The following is a 14,924-nucleotide window of genomic DNA, read 5'->3' as shown; positions in this document are numbered from 1 at the left end:
ATAGGTTGTTATAAAACTTAAATGAGGTAATATATTAAATACTTTTAACATTAAAGTATAATTTAGTGAATCTCTTGTTAGATGAAATAATACTTTGTCAATAAAGTCATAATTGATGTCTACTTTAATATTACAAAATTTGTCTAAGCAATTTTTTACTTTTTAAGGTGGTGTTATCATGGATGCAGAAATGTCTGAAGACATCGACCACAACTTAACTCCTACTCTTGAAAGCATGTCTTATGGAATGCCGAATCAAACAGGATCTGAAAACTCATTGCTCGATGAAGATGATTATTTTTTGAACTCTGGGGATCTTGCAGGGATTCCAGTTGTTGGTAGTGACAATGAGGATGAACGAGATTTTAGTACAAAGGACAATCCTGCAATTCATGCTGCTGATAGTTTGGAAGTAGATCGAAGAGTAACACAGCATGAATCAGACAGTGAAAAAGAAATACATATTCAAAATAAAGTTAAAAAGGACTTTCCTAAACAGTTTGATCAGGGTTCTGTATTTAAATCCATTCGGAAAGATTTTAGTCTAGGAAGAGAAAACAACAAAGAGACATTTTCTGGAAAGGAGAAAAATAGAGACATACCTTATCAAGAACGTGAAAAACGGTTGGATAAACCCCATAAAGAGGTGGATTCCAGGTTGAAAAGCAGTTTTTTTGATAAAGCAGGTAATAGTGTAATATGTTGGAATAAAACTAAAGGACAGAGAAAACAAGAACTAGATGAAATGTCGGTTGAAATAATTGATTATAGTTAATTCAGCAGCTGCTTGCCATGGATCTATTATGTATAAGGAACTGTTCTAGGCCCTGGAGATACACAGGTGAAACAAGCCATAATCCTTTGACCCCCAGGGAGCTTAGGTCTAATGAAGTAAGACAGGTAAATGTTAGAATGTGATTAAATTCAAAGGGGAAACTTGAGATAAAGTGCACCAAAAATGCTGAGGAAGAAAGCAATGACTTTCAGTTGGGTAAGAGGATGGGTTATGGAATACTTCAGTTGTCTAAGTTAAGCCCTGAAAAGAGGGAAGAATTTCATGAAGTGAAGGTGGGTGAAGTCCACTTTATGCAAGAGAGACACCATTAGATAAGGTATAAAAATACAGAGTGGGGAAAGCTGGGATGAGAATTGGATTCAGGGGAGGGTGCAGGTGAGTAGGGGTAAGGAGTAAAGTGAATAGGAGATAAGTTTGTAAATATATATATTGGAGCCACATTGCAGACCTACCTTGAATGCCAGGAAAAAAACAATTTGATGCTGCTTTTAGTACTCCACTTTTTCTGGGGAGCCAATGAAGGTTTTTAATGAGAGTAATAATATTATCAAAGTAGTACGGTAGGGACATTATCTGTGCAGTTCTGTTAAGGAGTCATTTGAGGGAAATGACTAAAGTTTTTTTGGTAGATTACCAGGGAACCAGTTTTCGGTCAGAGGTCACAGGGAACCAGAATATACCATTTCTTCCTCCTCCCCCCCTTTTTGGGGAAGGTGTGGTGGTGGTTCAGGGAGGCAATCAGAGTTAAGTGACTTGCCCAGAGTCACACAGCTAGTTCATTCTGATGCCAGATTTGAATTTAGGTCCTCCTGATTCCAGGGCTGGTGCTCTGGGATGAGAATTGGAGTCAGGGGAGGGTGCAGGTGAGTAGGGGTAAGGAGTAAAGTGAATAGGAGATAAGTTTGTAAATATATATTGGAGTCACATTGCAGACCTACCTTGAATGCCAGGAAAAAAACAATTTGATACTGCTTTTAGTACTCCACTTTTTCTGGGGAGCCAATGAAGGTTTTTAATGAGAGTAATAATATTACACTGTGCTACCTAGTTGCCCCTAGAGCACTGTTTCAATCCTTTTTTGTGTCATAGAACTCTTCGGTTATCTCTTTTCGGAATAATGTTTTTAAATGCATAAGATAAAATATATAGGATTACAAAGGAATATGATTTTCTTGGAAAATAGTTATCAAAATATTTTTCCTGTCCAAGTTCATGGTTCTCCTGAAATTTATCCATAGACCTTTTTGGGGTCCATGGACTCCCAAGTTAAGAACCCCTTAGCCTAGAGAGGAAGAGAAATTTTTTTTTACAGAGTCCAGAGTAGCCTCAACTAGATTACTTTTAATGAGGATAGTTGGAATATACATTTGTGAAGTAAAATCCCTAAGATGTGGTAACTAGCAGTGGAGGGATTAAGGAGTCAAAGATAACTGATTGTGGATATCTGAATGACTGGGAAGATGGTGTTGCTATGGATAGAAATTGGAAAATTGGGCAGACTAACTTTTTGAGGAAGAAGTGATGAATTCAGTTGTGAACACGATGAGTTTGAGATGTTGAATCATCCAAATGAAGGTAATACAGCACAAGTATGGACTCACAGAACAGGAGTTATGGTTAGAGGGGTTAGATTTGTAGGTCATCTCTGTATAGATGACATTTGAACTCATGGGAGCGAAGGAGATAACCTGGGAGAGAAAGAGGCTAAAGGCCAAACATGGGGGTGAGGGAGGGTAGGGTGGCACATTATATATGTTATAGCAAGAGGAGGATGGCGAGCCGGTAAAGGGTGCAGAAGAATTGTTCAGAGAGGTAGGGGGATGACCAAGAGTATTGGATTACAAAGACACGAGAGGCCAGAATATGAAGAACCCTGCCAGCAGTCAAGGAGAACGGATACTGAAAAAAAAGGAGCTCTTGGATTTGAGAGGCAGCATGGTGCAATGGAAAGCTGCTGGATTTGGGCTGGGGAGACTTGGCTTTTAAGAAAGTCAGCCATTCTGGGCCTCAAGTTTCCTCATCTCTCAAATGAGGGAGTTTGACTAGGTGATCTCAGGTCCTTTCCCACTTTAAAATCTGTCATTAGTTACCTTGAAGAGAGAATATTAATTGAACGATAACTAGCGTAGAAGTTTGAAGAGTTGCATGACCAGTGAGGCAGTAGAGATGATGACTATAGGATACTTCTAGAAGGTAGGCAGCTAAAGGAGAGAAAGCAGAGAGTAATGTGAAAGGACCAGCAGAATGAAGGGAAGAACAAGCTTGTACGAGAGAGGAAGGAACCGGTAGAGAGGGAAATGGTGAAAATACACATGTGAGAGATCTTTGGGCCAAGCTGTGTAAATTTTTTTCCCTTTTTTCTTTTTTTAATGGTCACAAGAAATTGGAGTGAGGTAGGGTAGAGGCAGTGGCAGAGAGTTTGCCGTGATAAAGAGAAGAAGTAATCTCATCCTCTGAGGTAAGAGGAAGGCGGGCAGGGCAGATAAGTATATACTTAAATAGATTAGAAATGTGGAAACAGAGTTGAAGGAGCTCACATCTGATAGCCTCCATTTTCTCAATAGAAAAAGATAAGTCAATTGAAAGTGGAGGGGTTTGAGGAATATGGACTAGCCAGGGAGGCTTGAGAAAAGGTGTGAAACTATGGTCCTGGGAAATGGGAGGCTCAATAAGAGATGAATAAAAAGATTGTCCAGTTAAGACTACATAGATATATTTGTAGTTAACCCAGTTGTTTTTCTTTAGCATTCACATGTTCTTAAGGTTGAAATGGCCAATTGAATTTTGTTTTATCCTTGTTCTTCTCAAAATAACTGATTATGTTCTGTGTAGTCTTCATTGAAAAATACTGCTAATCACTATTTCTTTTTCCCTCTGCTCCAGCTTTGCATAGAAAGGCAGAAAATTTCAAATTACTTGTTGCATTTTGTTTGGCCATTAAAACATGAAGTTCAATTGAACTTCATTGTTTATAAAACTCTCAAAAATTTTTTCTTCTATTTAGGGAAGTCCTGTCTATTAATAATTAGTGGCCAGACAAATTTTCAAGTTGATTATTTGTTGACTGTGTATAGACATAAATAAATATTTAATAAATTAACTCTAGGTTATCATTACTTTTGAGGAGAAAATGAAAACAAGACCTAGTGATATTTATGTAATAGCTAAATATGAGATCATAATGAATAAGGTCTTACCAAGTTTTTTAATTAGAATCTTATTTCGACCTGTGTTGTTAATTATAATCATTTGTCCCTTTAAACTTGGGACTCTCTACTTGAAATAAAAATGGCTCACATTTATGTAGTACTTTTTGGTTTACAAAGTGCTTTTTTTAACAAGTCTATAAGGTGAGTAGTACAGATATTAAGTTCCCCATTTTACAGGTGAAGAAACTAAGACTATATGACTTAGGCTCAAGGTCATGTGACTAATAAAGGTTAGAGTCAGGAATCAAATCCAAAACTTACGTTGCCCTAGACAATGCTTTTTCCATTGTACCATATTTTTATTACTCTAAGCCCATTAGTAAGAGGTAATGTGCTTGAAATTTTTTGTATGTGTGAATTCCACAGACAAATATTTCTTAGCAAGAACTACTACATATTTTTTAATGAAATAGTACTCATGAAAACCATCGATTTTGAAACTCAAAAATGAGTATACATCATCATAGAATTACAAATATGTTGATTAATGAACTGCTAATAGCTGTTTCCTGTTTATAAGCTTAGTCTTAAGCTGATTAAGATCAGTTTCATCTTATTTAAGGAAATGTTCTTTGATAGGCTTCTTATTTAACCACATTACATCTTTTCCCAGTATTCATCTCTAGTAATGATATTTTAACAGGACTTTGATATCCAGGAAATTATTGAAACTGGATAGCATCTGTGGAGCAGCATCCAGGAATATGAAAGGTCTGAGGATGATATGTATTTAATAACATCTATAAGGCATACGTAGTATATTGGGTACTATAATTGGATACACTGAAAAATGTGATCCTGGGCTTCAAAAAGCTTCTCTTCTAAAAGAGACAAGACAAAAATGAGTGAGGCTATAGTTGGTTAGGCAGCTGACAGCTGGTGTGGTGAAGTTCAGTTAGATCTCATTAATTCAGATGAACTTGAAGTAAAAAGTCTGAATTCATATTTTATAGTATGTTTATTATTTAAAATACAGAAGAATGGTTTATAAAGTATGCTAAAGTAGAGTAATCTTGTCAAAAGTGCCTTAATGAAGAGATAAGGATCATGTGTAATTATTAAAGGGGGAGGGATTATATTCACAAGTATTCTTCACACTCATATTTTGTTAAATTCTTTAGGGTTTTATTTTTCATGTTGGAATTACCACATTCAGGATTGGTGGTCTGAATAAATGAGGTTTTCATGGTAGGAGGTGCCTTGTCTCTTGGAAGGAAAAAAAAAAAGCTAGCAAAATGAAATGAAAACTCAGTGCTTTTGTGATAGGTAATAATAGGGTGACATTACTAAGGCAGAATCTTACTAGAGTAAATCTAATGGAATCAGTTAATAAACATTTATTAAGTGCCTGTTATGTTTCAGGCACTGTAATTGGCACTGGAGATACAGAGGAATATTTAGTCAAACAGTCTCAGGTCTCAAGGAACTGAAGAATTGGGAAAATTTAATGAACATTTATTGAGAACCTATTTTATGTAAGGTGATTTGCTATATGCTTTAGGAGGTACAAAGACAGTCTTATCTAATAAACAGGAAAGGTAAGGTAAAAAGATTTAATCACTCAAGATTAAATAACAGTTTAAGGTAGGAATAGTAGAATTTATTCTTCCAAAAATTAGTAAGTTTAAATAGGTGTAAAGTATTCTGATGGATGGGGCAAATGGTTGGATCAAAAGCAACCCTCTAGAGGTGGGAAAGTAATAAATATTCAGAGAACAGTAAGGAAAGCATTGTGACATGACTGGAGGGTTGATATTGGGGGAAGTAATGGGAGATGTTTGAAAGGCACCAGCTTGTAAAGGGCCTTGAATCGACTTACCTTTGGGGTTTTTGGAGACCTACTTCAGCTTGAATATCTTGCTGAAAAGGGGAGCTAATGAATAATTGTTACCCTTCCAAATCGCTTCTTACAAGAATTATATTTATATACACATTTGTTTTTTCCAGTAGCTAATCAAGTTGAGGAAACATTACATACCCAATTACCACAAACCCCAGAAACAAACTTCAGGGTAAGTTTTCAATGTGTATACAGATAGCTATCAATGTGACGTAACTCTTGTCAAAAGGTTGCTGTATTCACATCTCTTCCTAACAAAATTATTGATTTAGCTTGTGAGGTCAAGTGCTGATTTCTTTTATTTGTTTGCCTGTTTGTTTGCCTAAAAATATCTCGAGAGAGGTTCTAAGAAACCTATGTTCATAGCTACTTTATTTTATTTCATTTGTATTCAGAGTTACATGGAACCATTACTCTTAGGTGGAGGGAACTTCCTAAGTAGCCATACAATTAATTCTTTATTCCTAATGAGTTTTGCTGTGGGTAAGAAAATTAGATAAATTTAATGTTTAAATATAAATACTCATTAATGTTTTACATTATCTTTTAGGAATCAAGCTATCCATTCCCCAGTAAAGAATCTATTGGTCCAGAACTGGGGAATTCCTTTGCACCAAATATTAGAATTAAAGAAGAACCTTTGGATGATGAATATGACAAAGCAATGGCCCCACAACCAGGACTTCTAGACAAAATTAAAGATGAGCCTGACACTGCTCAAGTAAGCATTTCCTCTTTATTTTACTTTTTTTTTTTATTTCACAAAATAAATTAATTCCATGAGGTAGGTCCTCGTATTGGGTTTGAAATGACTTAAAACACTTATTTCTCTAGTTGATATGGGGATGGGGGTGCGAGGTAAGGAGTGAGATAGGAAGGGAAAGAAGGGAATAAGTGCCAGGCATTGTGCTAAGTAAGCCATTTACAAATTTTACTTCCTTTGATCTTCACAACCTAAGGAGGTAGGTACTATTATTATCTCCATTTTATAGTTGAGGAAACTGAGGCACCGAGAGGCTAAGTGACTTTTCCCAGAGTCATAAGGCTAGTTAAGTGCCTGAGGCCAGATTTGAACTTAGGTTTTCCTGACTCCCAGCCCAGTGCTCTTTCCACTTCACCATTAGCTGCCTCTAGAGGTCTAAACACATTCACGTATTGGTTAATTAGCAAAAAACACAAGTGGTTGTAGCATCTAATTTTTTTTCCCTGAAGAAAGAAGGTATCTTTGTATTTTTTTTTTCTTCCTTTTCAGTTTTTTTTCCTTTGGATCCATTTGTGTTCTAGTTCTCTTAATTTCCTGACCTTATTTTCTTTTAGAGTAATATTATTGATTGTACTTTTTGTTGGTGTTTTGCATATCATTCTTTATTACTTAATGGAGAAGTACCTATTCAGAAATCTCTTACTATTATTTACCTAGATGCTTAGAAAGAAAAAATAAAATTTGAAGAGATTTTGATATTTGGTGTTTGATAAAGCTATCATTTTGTTTGCTCCTTGTTGAAATTGCATAGTGGTGGACAATATGTGCCAGCTGCTGACTTTTAGAATGAAATTGTTTTAGTTTGGTGATCATCACGTGATTTAGAAGAGAGTAAGACAAGAATTTTAAAAGTTTGTTAAACAAACAGTAAATTTGCCCTAACAGGGATCTATGTGCGCATACACACACACACACACACACACACACACACACACACACACACACACACACACACACACACACACACCCCCCCCCCCCCCCCCCAACTTATTCTTAATTTACTAGATATTTTGATGGAGTCATGATTTCATTGTTATGTTTAGTCTTTTTGTAGCTGCACATTGCCCTTCTCTTCCCAAGATTTCCTCCTATCTAATTTTTAATAATCTCTTTCCAAAAATCTTCTGTAAAGGATCAGTTTAGTGGATTGGAGGCTTTTCTTTTAGATGTCAGTGTACCACCTGTTATTTCTCATTAATAATGTCAATGATGATTAAAAGATAGTGTTTATGTAACAATTTAAAGTTTGCAAAGTGTTTTATCTATATCATCTTATTTGATCTCATTCTCACTACATGAATAGCCAGTTCTTTTTTGGTCAGATATATTCTTGATAATGGCATATGTTGCTCCTCTTGTGTAAGTTCTTCGTTGCATGCTACAGCCTATGTGTCTTTACAATGTAATTATAATTTATGATTTTTGGTAGAATTCTTATATTCTATAATTAACGTAGCATTACTGGAAGACTATATTGGTTAAAGATCATAGATGTAGAGCTTGAAGTTACCTCAAAGACCATCTGTCCACCCCTTTCATTTATAGATGAGTAAACTGAGATCTTGGTAATATTAAGTGACTTACCCATGATCATGCAGAGAGTGTCAGGGGTGGAATTTAAATGCTAGTCCTCTAATTCCAGAGCTTTGCTGTTTACCTTGTATAACCATGTTGCCTTTAGTATTTTTGCAGTGATGGTCACTTTGGGTCAGCAAAAAGACTGCATAATTTCCTAAATGTATTTCACCCTGATTTCACTGCCCATATAATTGTGTTTGTGGTATTCTTACTTTAGAGTAGATATATATGTTGATAGACTTAATTCATTATTGTGTTTTTAATTTTAAAATTTTATTTTTATTTTCCATATTCTCTCCATTCCTCCATTTTTTCTTCCAACTATTAAGCAGGAAAGAAATATAATACCCTTTATATATATGAGGTCATATAAAACATTTCTTCAATAGCCATGTTTTAGGAAGAATAAGCAAGAAAAATAAAGAATGGGAAAAAATGCTTCAGTCTGCACTCTGAGTCCACCAGTTTTCTATGGGTAGCATTTTATGTCATGAGTCCTTTGGAGTAGGTACATCATTGAATTGATCAGAGTAGCTAAATGACTTTCACAGTTGATTATCTTTACAATATTGTTGTTACTGTGTGCATTACTCTCCTGTTTCTGCTCACTTAACTTTAATAGTTTATATAAATCTTAGGTTTTTTTGAAACTATCTCCTTTAACATTTCTTACAACACAATAGTATTACTTGATGAACTAGTTTGACAGTCTGACTAGTTGAATGGCATGTTGTTTAATCATTTCAGTTGTGTCTGACCATTTGTGACCCTTGAGGTTTTCTTGGCAAAGATACTGGAGTGTTTTGCCATTTTATTCTCCAGCTCATTTTACAGATGAGCAACTGAGGCAGAGTTAAATGACTTGCTGAGGGTCACCGAGCTAGTAAGCGTTTGAGGTCAAATTTGAACTCCGGTCTTCTTGACTCCAGGCTTGGCACTTTATCTACTGTACCAACCTAGCTGCTCCAGTTGAATGGCATAACCGGAGCTATTTGTGTTTTTCATCTACTTTGTTTTTTAGTGTCAATGGTTAAATTACTTAAAATGCTTAAGATTTTGCATAGAAGACTATATAGTATTTTGAGGCTCAGTTGTTACAATGTCTTTTCCAAATTAGCATTTGCAGAGTCTTATCTTTTTTTGTTACTTTGTTTTTGTTACTTACTTTGGGCATATGTCATGATATTGACTTGCACGTTTTTGGTAAATAATACCTCCTTGTTAAAATATCTCACTTGATTTCCACACTTAGTCAATTTTTTATTCATCAAGGCTATCCTTGTTGTTATGTCCAGTGGAGTTGTGTAAGATTTCAGTGTATGTGCAAGATATCTTTTTTGAGGAGATCCTTCTTGGTTGCATTTTATTTCATTTAGATGCTTTTGTGAAATCAGTATTTGTATACTTCAGTCAGATGTGTGACTATGAAAACGTATTTTACTCTAGAAAATTGCCTATAAAGGCTCACCTGTTCTTCCTTTTTAAAATAATAAAAGTGACCTAAAACTGTGATTGAAAACATAAATTCTGATTCCTCACAACTTAAAGATGGTAGCATGATTAAACAAAGAATTATGGTTACAGAGGCACAGAGATTCACATAGGGAAGGGACTTCACTGGCCATCTAGTCTGATCCATACTTGGAAAGAATCTCTGTTATAGCAGATCTAATTAATCTAAGTTCTAAGTTATTCCTTTATTTGATGAACTCATTGACTCCCCAAAACATCCTATTTCATCCTACTATGTTCTGATTGTTGGGAAGTTATTTCTTTACATTAAGCTTCAATTTCCTTTTTCTTGTATTTTCAAATCATTGTTCTTCATTCAGCCCTATAGTTTAATTCCTGTTTAAGGTGACACTCCCTTCAAGTACTTGAAGATAGCTTGCATATGTCCTCAGGTCTTCTCTCGTGGCTGAACATCCTTGATCAAGGGTGGGGAACCTGCAGCCTCATGTGGCCACATGTGGCCTTTTCTAGGCCCTGGGGTGCGACCTTTTGACACCGAGTCCAAGTTTTATAGAACAAATCCTTATTAAGGGGATTGTGAAGTTTGGATTCAGTCAAAGGACAGCACTTGATTCACTGATTCTCATATGGTGAATAAAGCCTTTCAGTACCTTGGTTGCTCTTGTCTGTACACTCTCCTCCAGTTTATCAATATCCTTCCTGATACAATAGTTTCAAATCGATGACTCAAATGTCATCCTTTGATTTTAAACAGATGAGAAGGGGAACAATGTAAAACTACTGTAAGGAAGTTTTTTGCAAGAAGCTGATAGTTTCTAGCTTAATAACAGTGAGATTTAAAAGATAGTGGCTTTTTAAAAAGCATTTATTATGATTATCATGGCAAGTTTTATCCTGTTGCAAGTATATAGTATTTTGGGGTTTTTTTGTCTTTGCTTTCTGTGGAGTTGGTAGAATTTGGGCCTCAGGGAAGAAGGAATTTGATTCTAGTGTTTATTAAGACACAAAGGTAAGGAGTAACATTCTTGATTACCTTCTAGGAAAGGAGGGATCCGCTATGGTAGTTTCTGTAAAGGATACAAAGAAGCAGAGAGGGAATATGATGAAAAAATCACTGAGTCCTTAGGCCAGAGTATCTGAAAGTTGTGACTGTGATGTTTTGCATGACTATGGGGAAATCTGTTGACCTGTTTGAGACCCAACTTCCTCATCTGTAAAATGGTTATCTGATATTTTTGTATAAACCAGCCTAAGCTCATTAGAAAAAAATTTCAAAATATTCATACTGTTATGAACGAACAAAAAATGACAGTGTGAGGAAGCTGTACTATTTGTTAATATTAAAAAACTTTGTGATGCCTCACAAAATTGTGAGAAAAGAAATTTGTATACTGTCAAGCACTATCTAAACGAGTTTGTTCCTGTTATTGTTAATAATATTAATAATGATATTTGAAAGATCTCTCTAGGCCTATACTTTTTTCTCCCTCTTTTTTTTTTTTTAAATTTTTGTTAGAAGGGATGGTTCTCTGGCTGGAGTGGCAGGAATAAAGGAAAACATATGGGCAATGTAAAAATAAATGTCAAATATATATTTTAAAATAAAAGGACTAAGGTGGTGGGGGTTTCTGCTCTCACAGAATTTAAAATCTAGTTACAGAGAAAAACTTAAGAGATGGCGTTACATATTACAAAGAACATTGGACTAAAGTCAGAAGACTTGGTTTTATTCCTATTACTGCCACTAACTGGCTCTGACCTTGAAACATTTTACCTCTCTAGGTCTCAGTTTATTCATTTGCAGAATAAGGAGTTTCAGCTAAGATGATTTTTTGGGGGTGGGGCAGGGCAATTGGGGTTAAGTGACTTGCTCAAGGTCACATAGCTAACAAGTGTCTGAAGTGGGATTTGAACTCAGGTCCTTCTGACTCCCCTGCTTTACTCACTGTGCCACCTAGCTGCCCGAGCTAGATGATTTTTAAAGTTCCTTTCAACTCTGAAATTTTACACAGGTTACTAAGTGTCCTAGATGGGATTTGAACTCAGAGCCAGTGAGTGGTGGGTTTTTTTGCCATGGTGTGTTTCACCCTCACTTTGTCATCTGAGTCAGAGATAGAAATGTATCTGTTGGATTTGAAATTTAGGTTTCCTGTACAAATTAATTAATCACAATTAATGCCTATTAATGAGAGAATGGCTAAACCAATAATAGTACCTGAGTGTAATGGAATATGACTTTGCTGTAAGGAATGAATTTTATAAGGAATGATGAAGGCAGAGTGAGTACAGAGAAGTAAACAAGTAACAGGACCAGGAGAACAGTATTCACAATAACTACAACAATGAAGTGAAAAGAGCAATAACTAAATGAATAATTGAAAATAAATGCTGGGAAATCAGGAGGGTCAGACTTAGCCTAGGTAACATATGAGAAGATACCTACTTCCCCTGCTCCTTTGTAGAGATGGGGCTCCATGGATGTGCAGTACTGCAGAATGACTCCATGCTCTTTGGGGTCTGCTGGTGGATTTTGTGGAGGTTCTATTTTCTTCGTCTCTTTCTCTTCTTTGTTATAAGGTATGGCATTCTGAGAAAGGGGTAAAGCTCTACTGTGGGAAATGGAAGTGATGTGAAGAAGAAACATGCTGATAAAAATGTGTTTTAGCAAATGTGATAGGGTCCTCAACACTCTTCACCTTTCCTGGCCCAGCAGCACCAGGCTCAGTCATGTCTAGATAAAGGTATGGCTGGTGCCATTGTAATTCCTCACTAAACCTTTGACTGCTTCTGTGACCATGAGCAAGGTACTTACCCTCTCTGCAGCCCAGCTTTCTCATCTCTAAATTGGACTTGATTTTAGTCTATGTAAGAGGAAATAATGTGACATCCTGCTGGGCTTGGAAAACTAGATTGTAGAGGGCTTTAAATACCAAGTGGAGGGGTTCTGAGATGTAAAAAACTTAACTGATTGGGGGAGTGACATGATCTGACATGGTTAAGGAAAATAGTCTAGCGGCTGTAAGGAGAATGGGTTAGAAGTGGGGAGAGCTGAGAAAGGGTGATCAATTAGGATGCTAGTACATTTGGCCTTGCAGGAGGTCATGGAAGGGCTGAACTAGGCTGATTCTAAGAAGCAAATAATGAAAGATGTCACGCAGGTTGGAAATAGGATCAGGCAACTGATTAGATGTGTGGAGTGAGTGAGTGGTTGAGGATAACCCTGAGGTTTCTAACCTGCGTGACTGGAAGGATGGTGGTATGTTCAACAGAATCAGGCCCCGTCTCCTCTAAATCTTATGCCCTAACAGTACTAGATAATTTCTGGCTATTTGCATTGGAATGGCATGATGTGGGAGTTAATCTGAAGGACAAGATTATGTTGTAATGGATAGAAAGGCTTCATGGATGGCAGATTTTACTTTAGTGTCTTAAATGAGTTTGCATTTGAAGGTTTACAAAGTGCTTTTTTCACAATGACCCATGGTGTAGGTAATTCAAGTATTATCCACATTGCAAAGATGAAGAAACTCATTGAGTTTTGCTAGTAGGTCACACAACTCAGTAGCCCGTAATAAACTTCTATTAAGTAGTTCCTACAGGTCCTGTGTTGATCTCTGAGGATTCAAACCCCCAGGGGATATAAATGAGTAAAATATAACAACTCATTAAAAAGTTAGGGAAGTATAAAAAGCCTGTTTAGAGCACAGGTCTTCAGTCTTACAAGCCTTGTTCTCTTTTTTTTACTATGTCACATTGCCACATTTTGAAGGGCAATTGGATTTGTTGAGAAAGAAAGGATAAAAGAATAGTACGCTGGTGTGGCAGGAGTTTTGCACATGAGGTTGGGATGATGCACGTGGTGTTTGAAACACAATGATTAGAGTAATTTGGCCAACAAGAGTTTGGCAAATTTCCTTCTTAGGGATTATATTCCAAAAGTTTCCTTTTTTCTTCGAAATTGAGAAAGTATGGGGAGGGCAGGAAGGAGGAAAGTATGTGTGTATATATGTGTGTTTTATATATATATATATATATATATACACACACACACACACACACATACATATACACATGTGTATATGTTTGTTTATATATGTGAGTGTGCATTTATTAATTACTTAAGATGATGAGATGAGGACGCAGAGCGTACCAAGTATAGGACACCCATCACAAAGGCACAGAGATGGGAGTTCAGGATTTTTATGTGAGGACTATCAAGAAAGCCAGTGTGGCTGGATCATCAAGTGTGTATGGGCTGGTATAGGAAGGGACCACGTTGTGAAAGGCTTTACATGCCAAACATACAACAGAATAATGTCATGAACATCTGGAGTAGAGAAAATAACCAGGAGAAGGAGGTGATCAATATCATCAAATACTGTAGAAATGTCAAGAAATTTGAGAATTGAGAAAAGACCAGTATAATTGGTAATTAAAAGATCATTGGTATTTTTGGAGAGGGCAATTTCAATTGAATGAGGTTGGAAGCCAGATTTCAGAGGATGTAAGAATGAGAGGGGAAGAAGCGGAGGTGCCTACTGTAGTTAACTTTATCAAGCAGTTTAGCCGAGGAGGACAAATACAGTACTATAGCGAGTGGGGATGCCAGGATTCAGAGAGGGTTTGGTTTTGTTTGGTTTTTAAAGAATGGGGTAAGATACAGTATATTTGGGAGAGACTAAAGATTAGAGAGCGAGCAGGGATTATAGGGGGCCATCTGCTGGGGAAACACGAGACATAGAGGGGATGGCCTTGCAATAAAGGACAGTATAGGAGTAAAGGAAAAGCTATCGGTGGAAGATATCTAGAGAAGAGGAAAATAGCCTCAATGTTTTCAGTGAAGTAAGATCTTTAGTAGAGAGTGGGTAAGGGTAAACTGTAGGAGACTTCAGAAGATACGAGAAGGGTTGGGAACAACCAGTGTAGGATTCAGTGGCAAATTAATTAGGTATGGTGTTATTACTTGATTTCCACATCAATAATTATTTTTTTCTTATTGAAATGACTTTATTTGGTCCTTGTCTTGTCTAGCACCCTAATCATTCTTTTACAGAAGAGTTCATGATGTAAAAAATGAAGGTTCTATGTTTACAGCATTTAGCTAGTCTCTATTGTTCTTGAACCATATTTTTCCTGATATATTTTACTATGGCCTTTCTTATTCCTACTTTACGTTAGTCAAAACATGTTGATTTAATTTGGTGAGCCTTAGTGAATTCTTCACATGATTTCTCTACCTCTTTACCCTCTGCAGAAAATAGTTAG

At 36.3% G+C, this 14,924-nt stretch overlaps 1 protein-coding gene across 4 annotated transcripts in view; it reads left to right on the top strand.

The window, feature by feature from the left end:
• ZMYM4 (zinc finger MYM-type containing 4) overlaps positions 1-14,924 on the top strand; it is a 128,675-nt gene that overhangs the window by 49,514 nt on the left and 64,237 nt on the right. For 3 of the 4 annotated variants that reach the window (XM_036743300.1, XM_036743301.1, XM_036743299.1), the window contains exons 3-5: positions 168-686; positions 5,953-6,017; positions 6,396-6,566. In XM_036743300.1, coding sequence (XP_036599195.1) covers positions 168-686; positions 5,953-6,017; positions 6,396-6,566 — 755 coding nt within the window. Of the gene's footprint in view, positions 1-167; positions 687-4,657; positions 4,717-5,952; positions 6,018-6,395; positions 6,567-14,924 lie in introns of those variants that run through there. The other variant, XM_036743302.1, reaches the window with a different exon arrangement.

Source organism: Trichosurus vulpecula, chromosome 2, assembly GCF_011100635.1.
Source record: "Trichosurus vulpecula isolate mTriVul1 chromosome 2, mTriVul1.pri, whole genome shotgun sequence".
Classification (NCBI taxonomy): domain Eukaryota; kingdom Metazoa; phylum Chordata; class Mammalia; order Diprotodontia; family Phalangeridae; genus Trichosurus; species Trichosurus vulpecula.
This window is presented reverse-complemented; position numbering and strand designations above follow the sequence as displayed.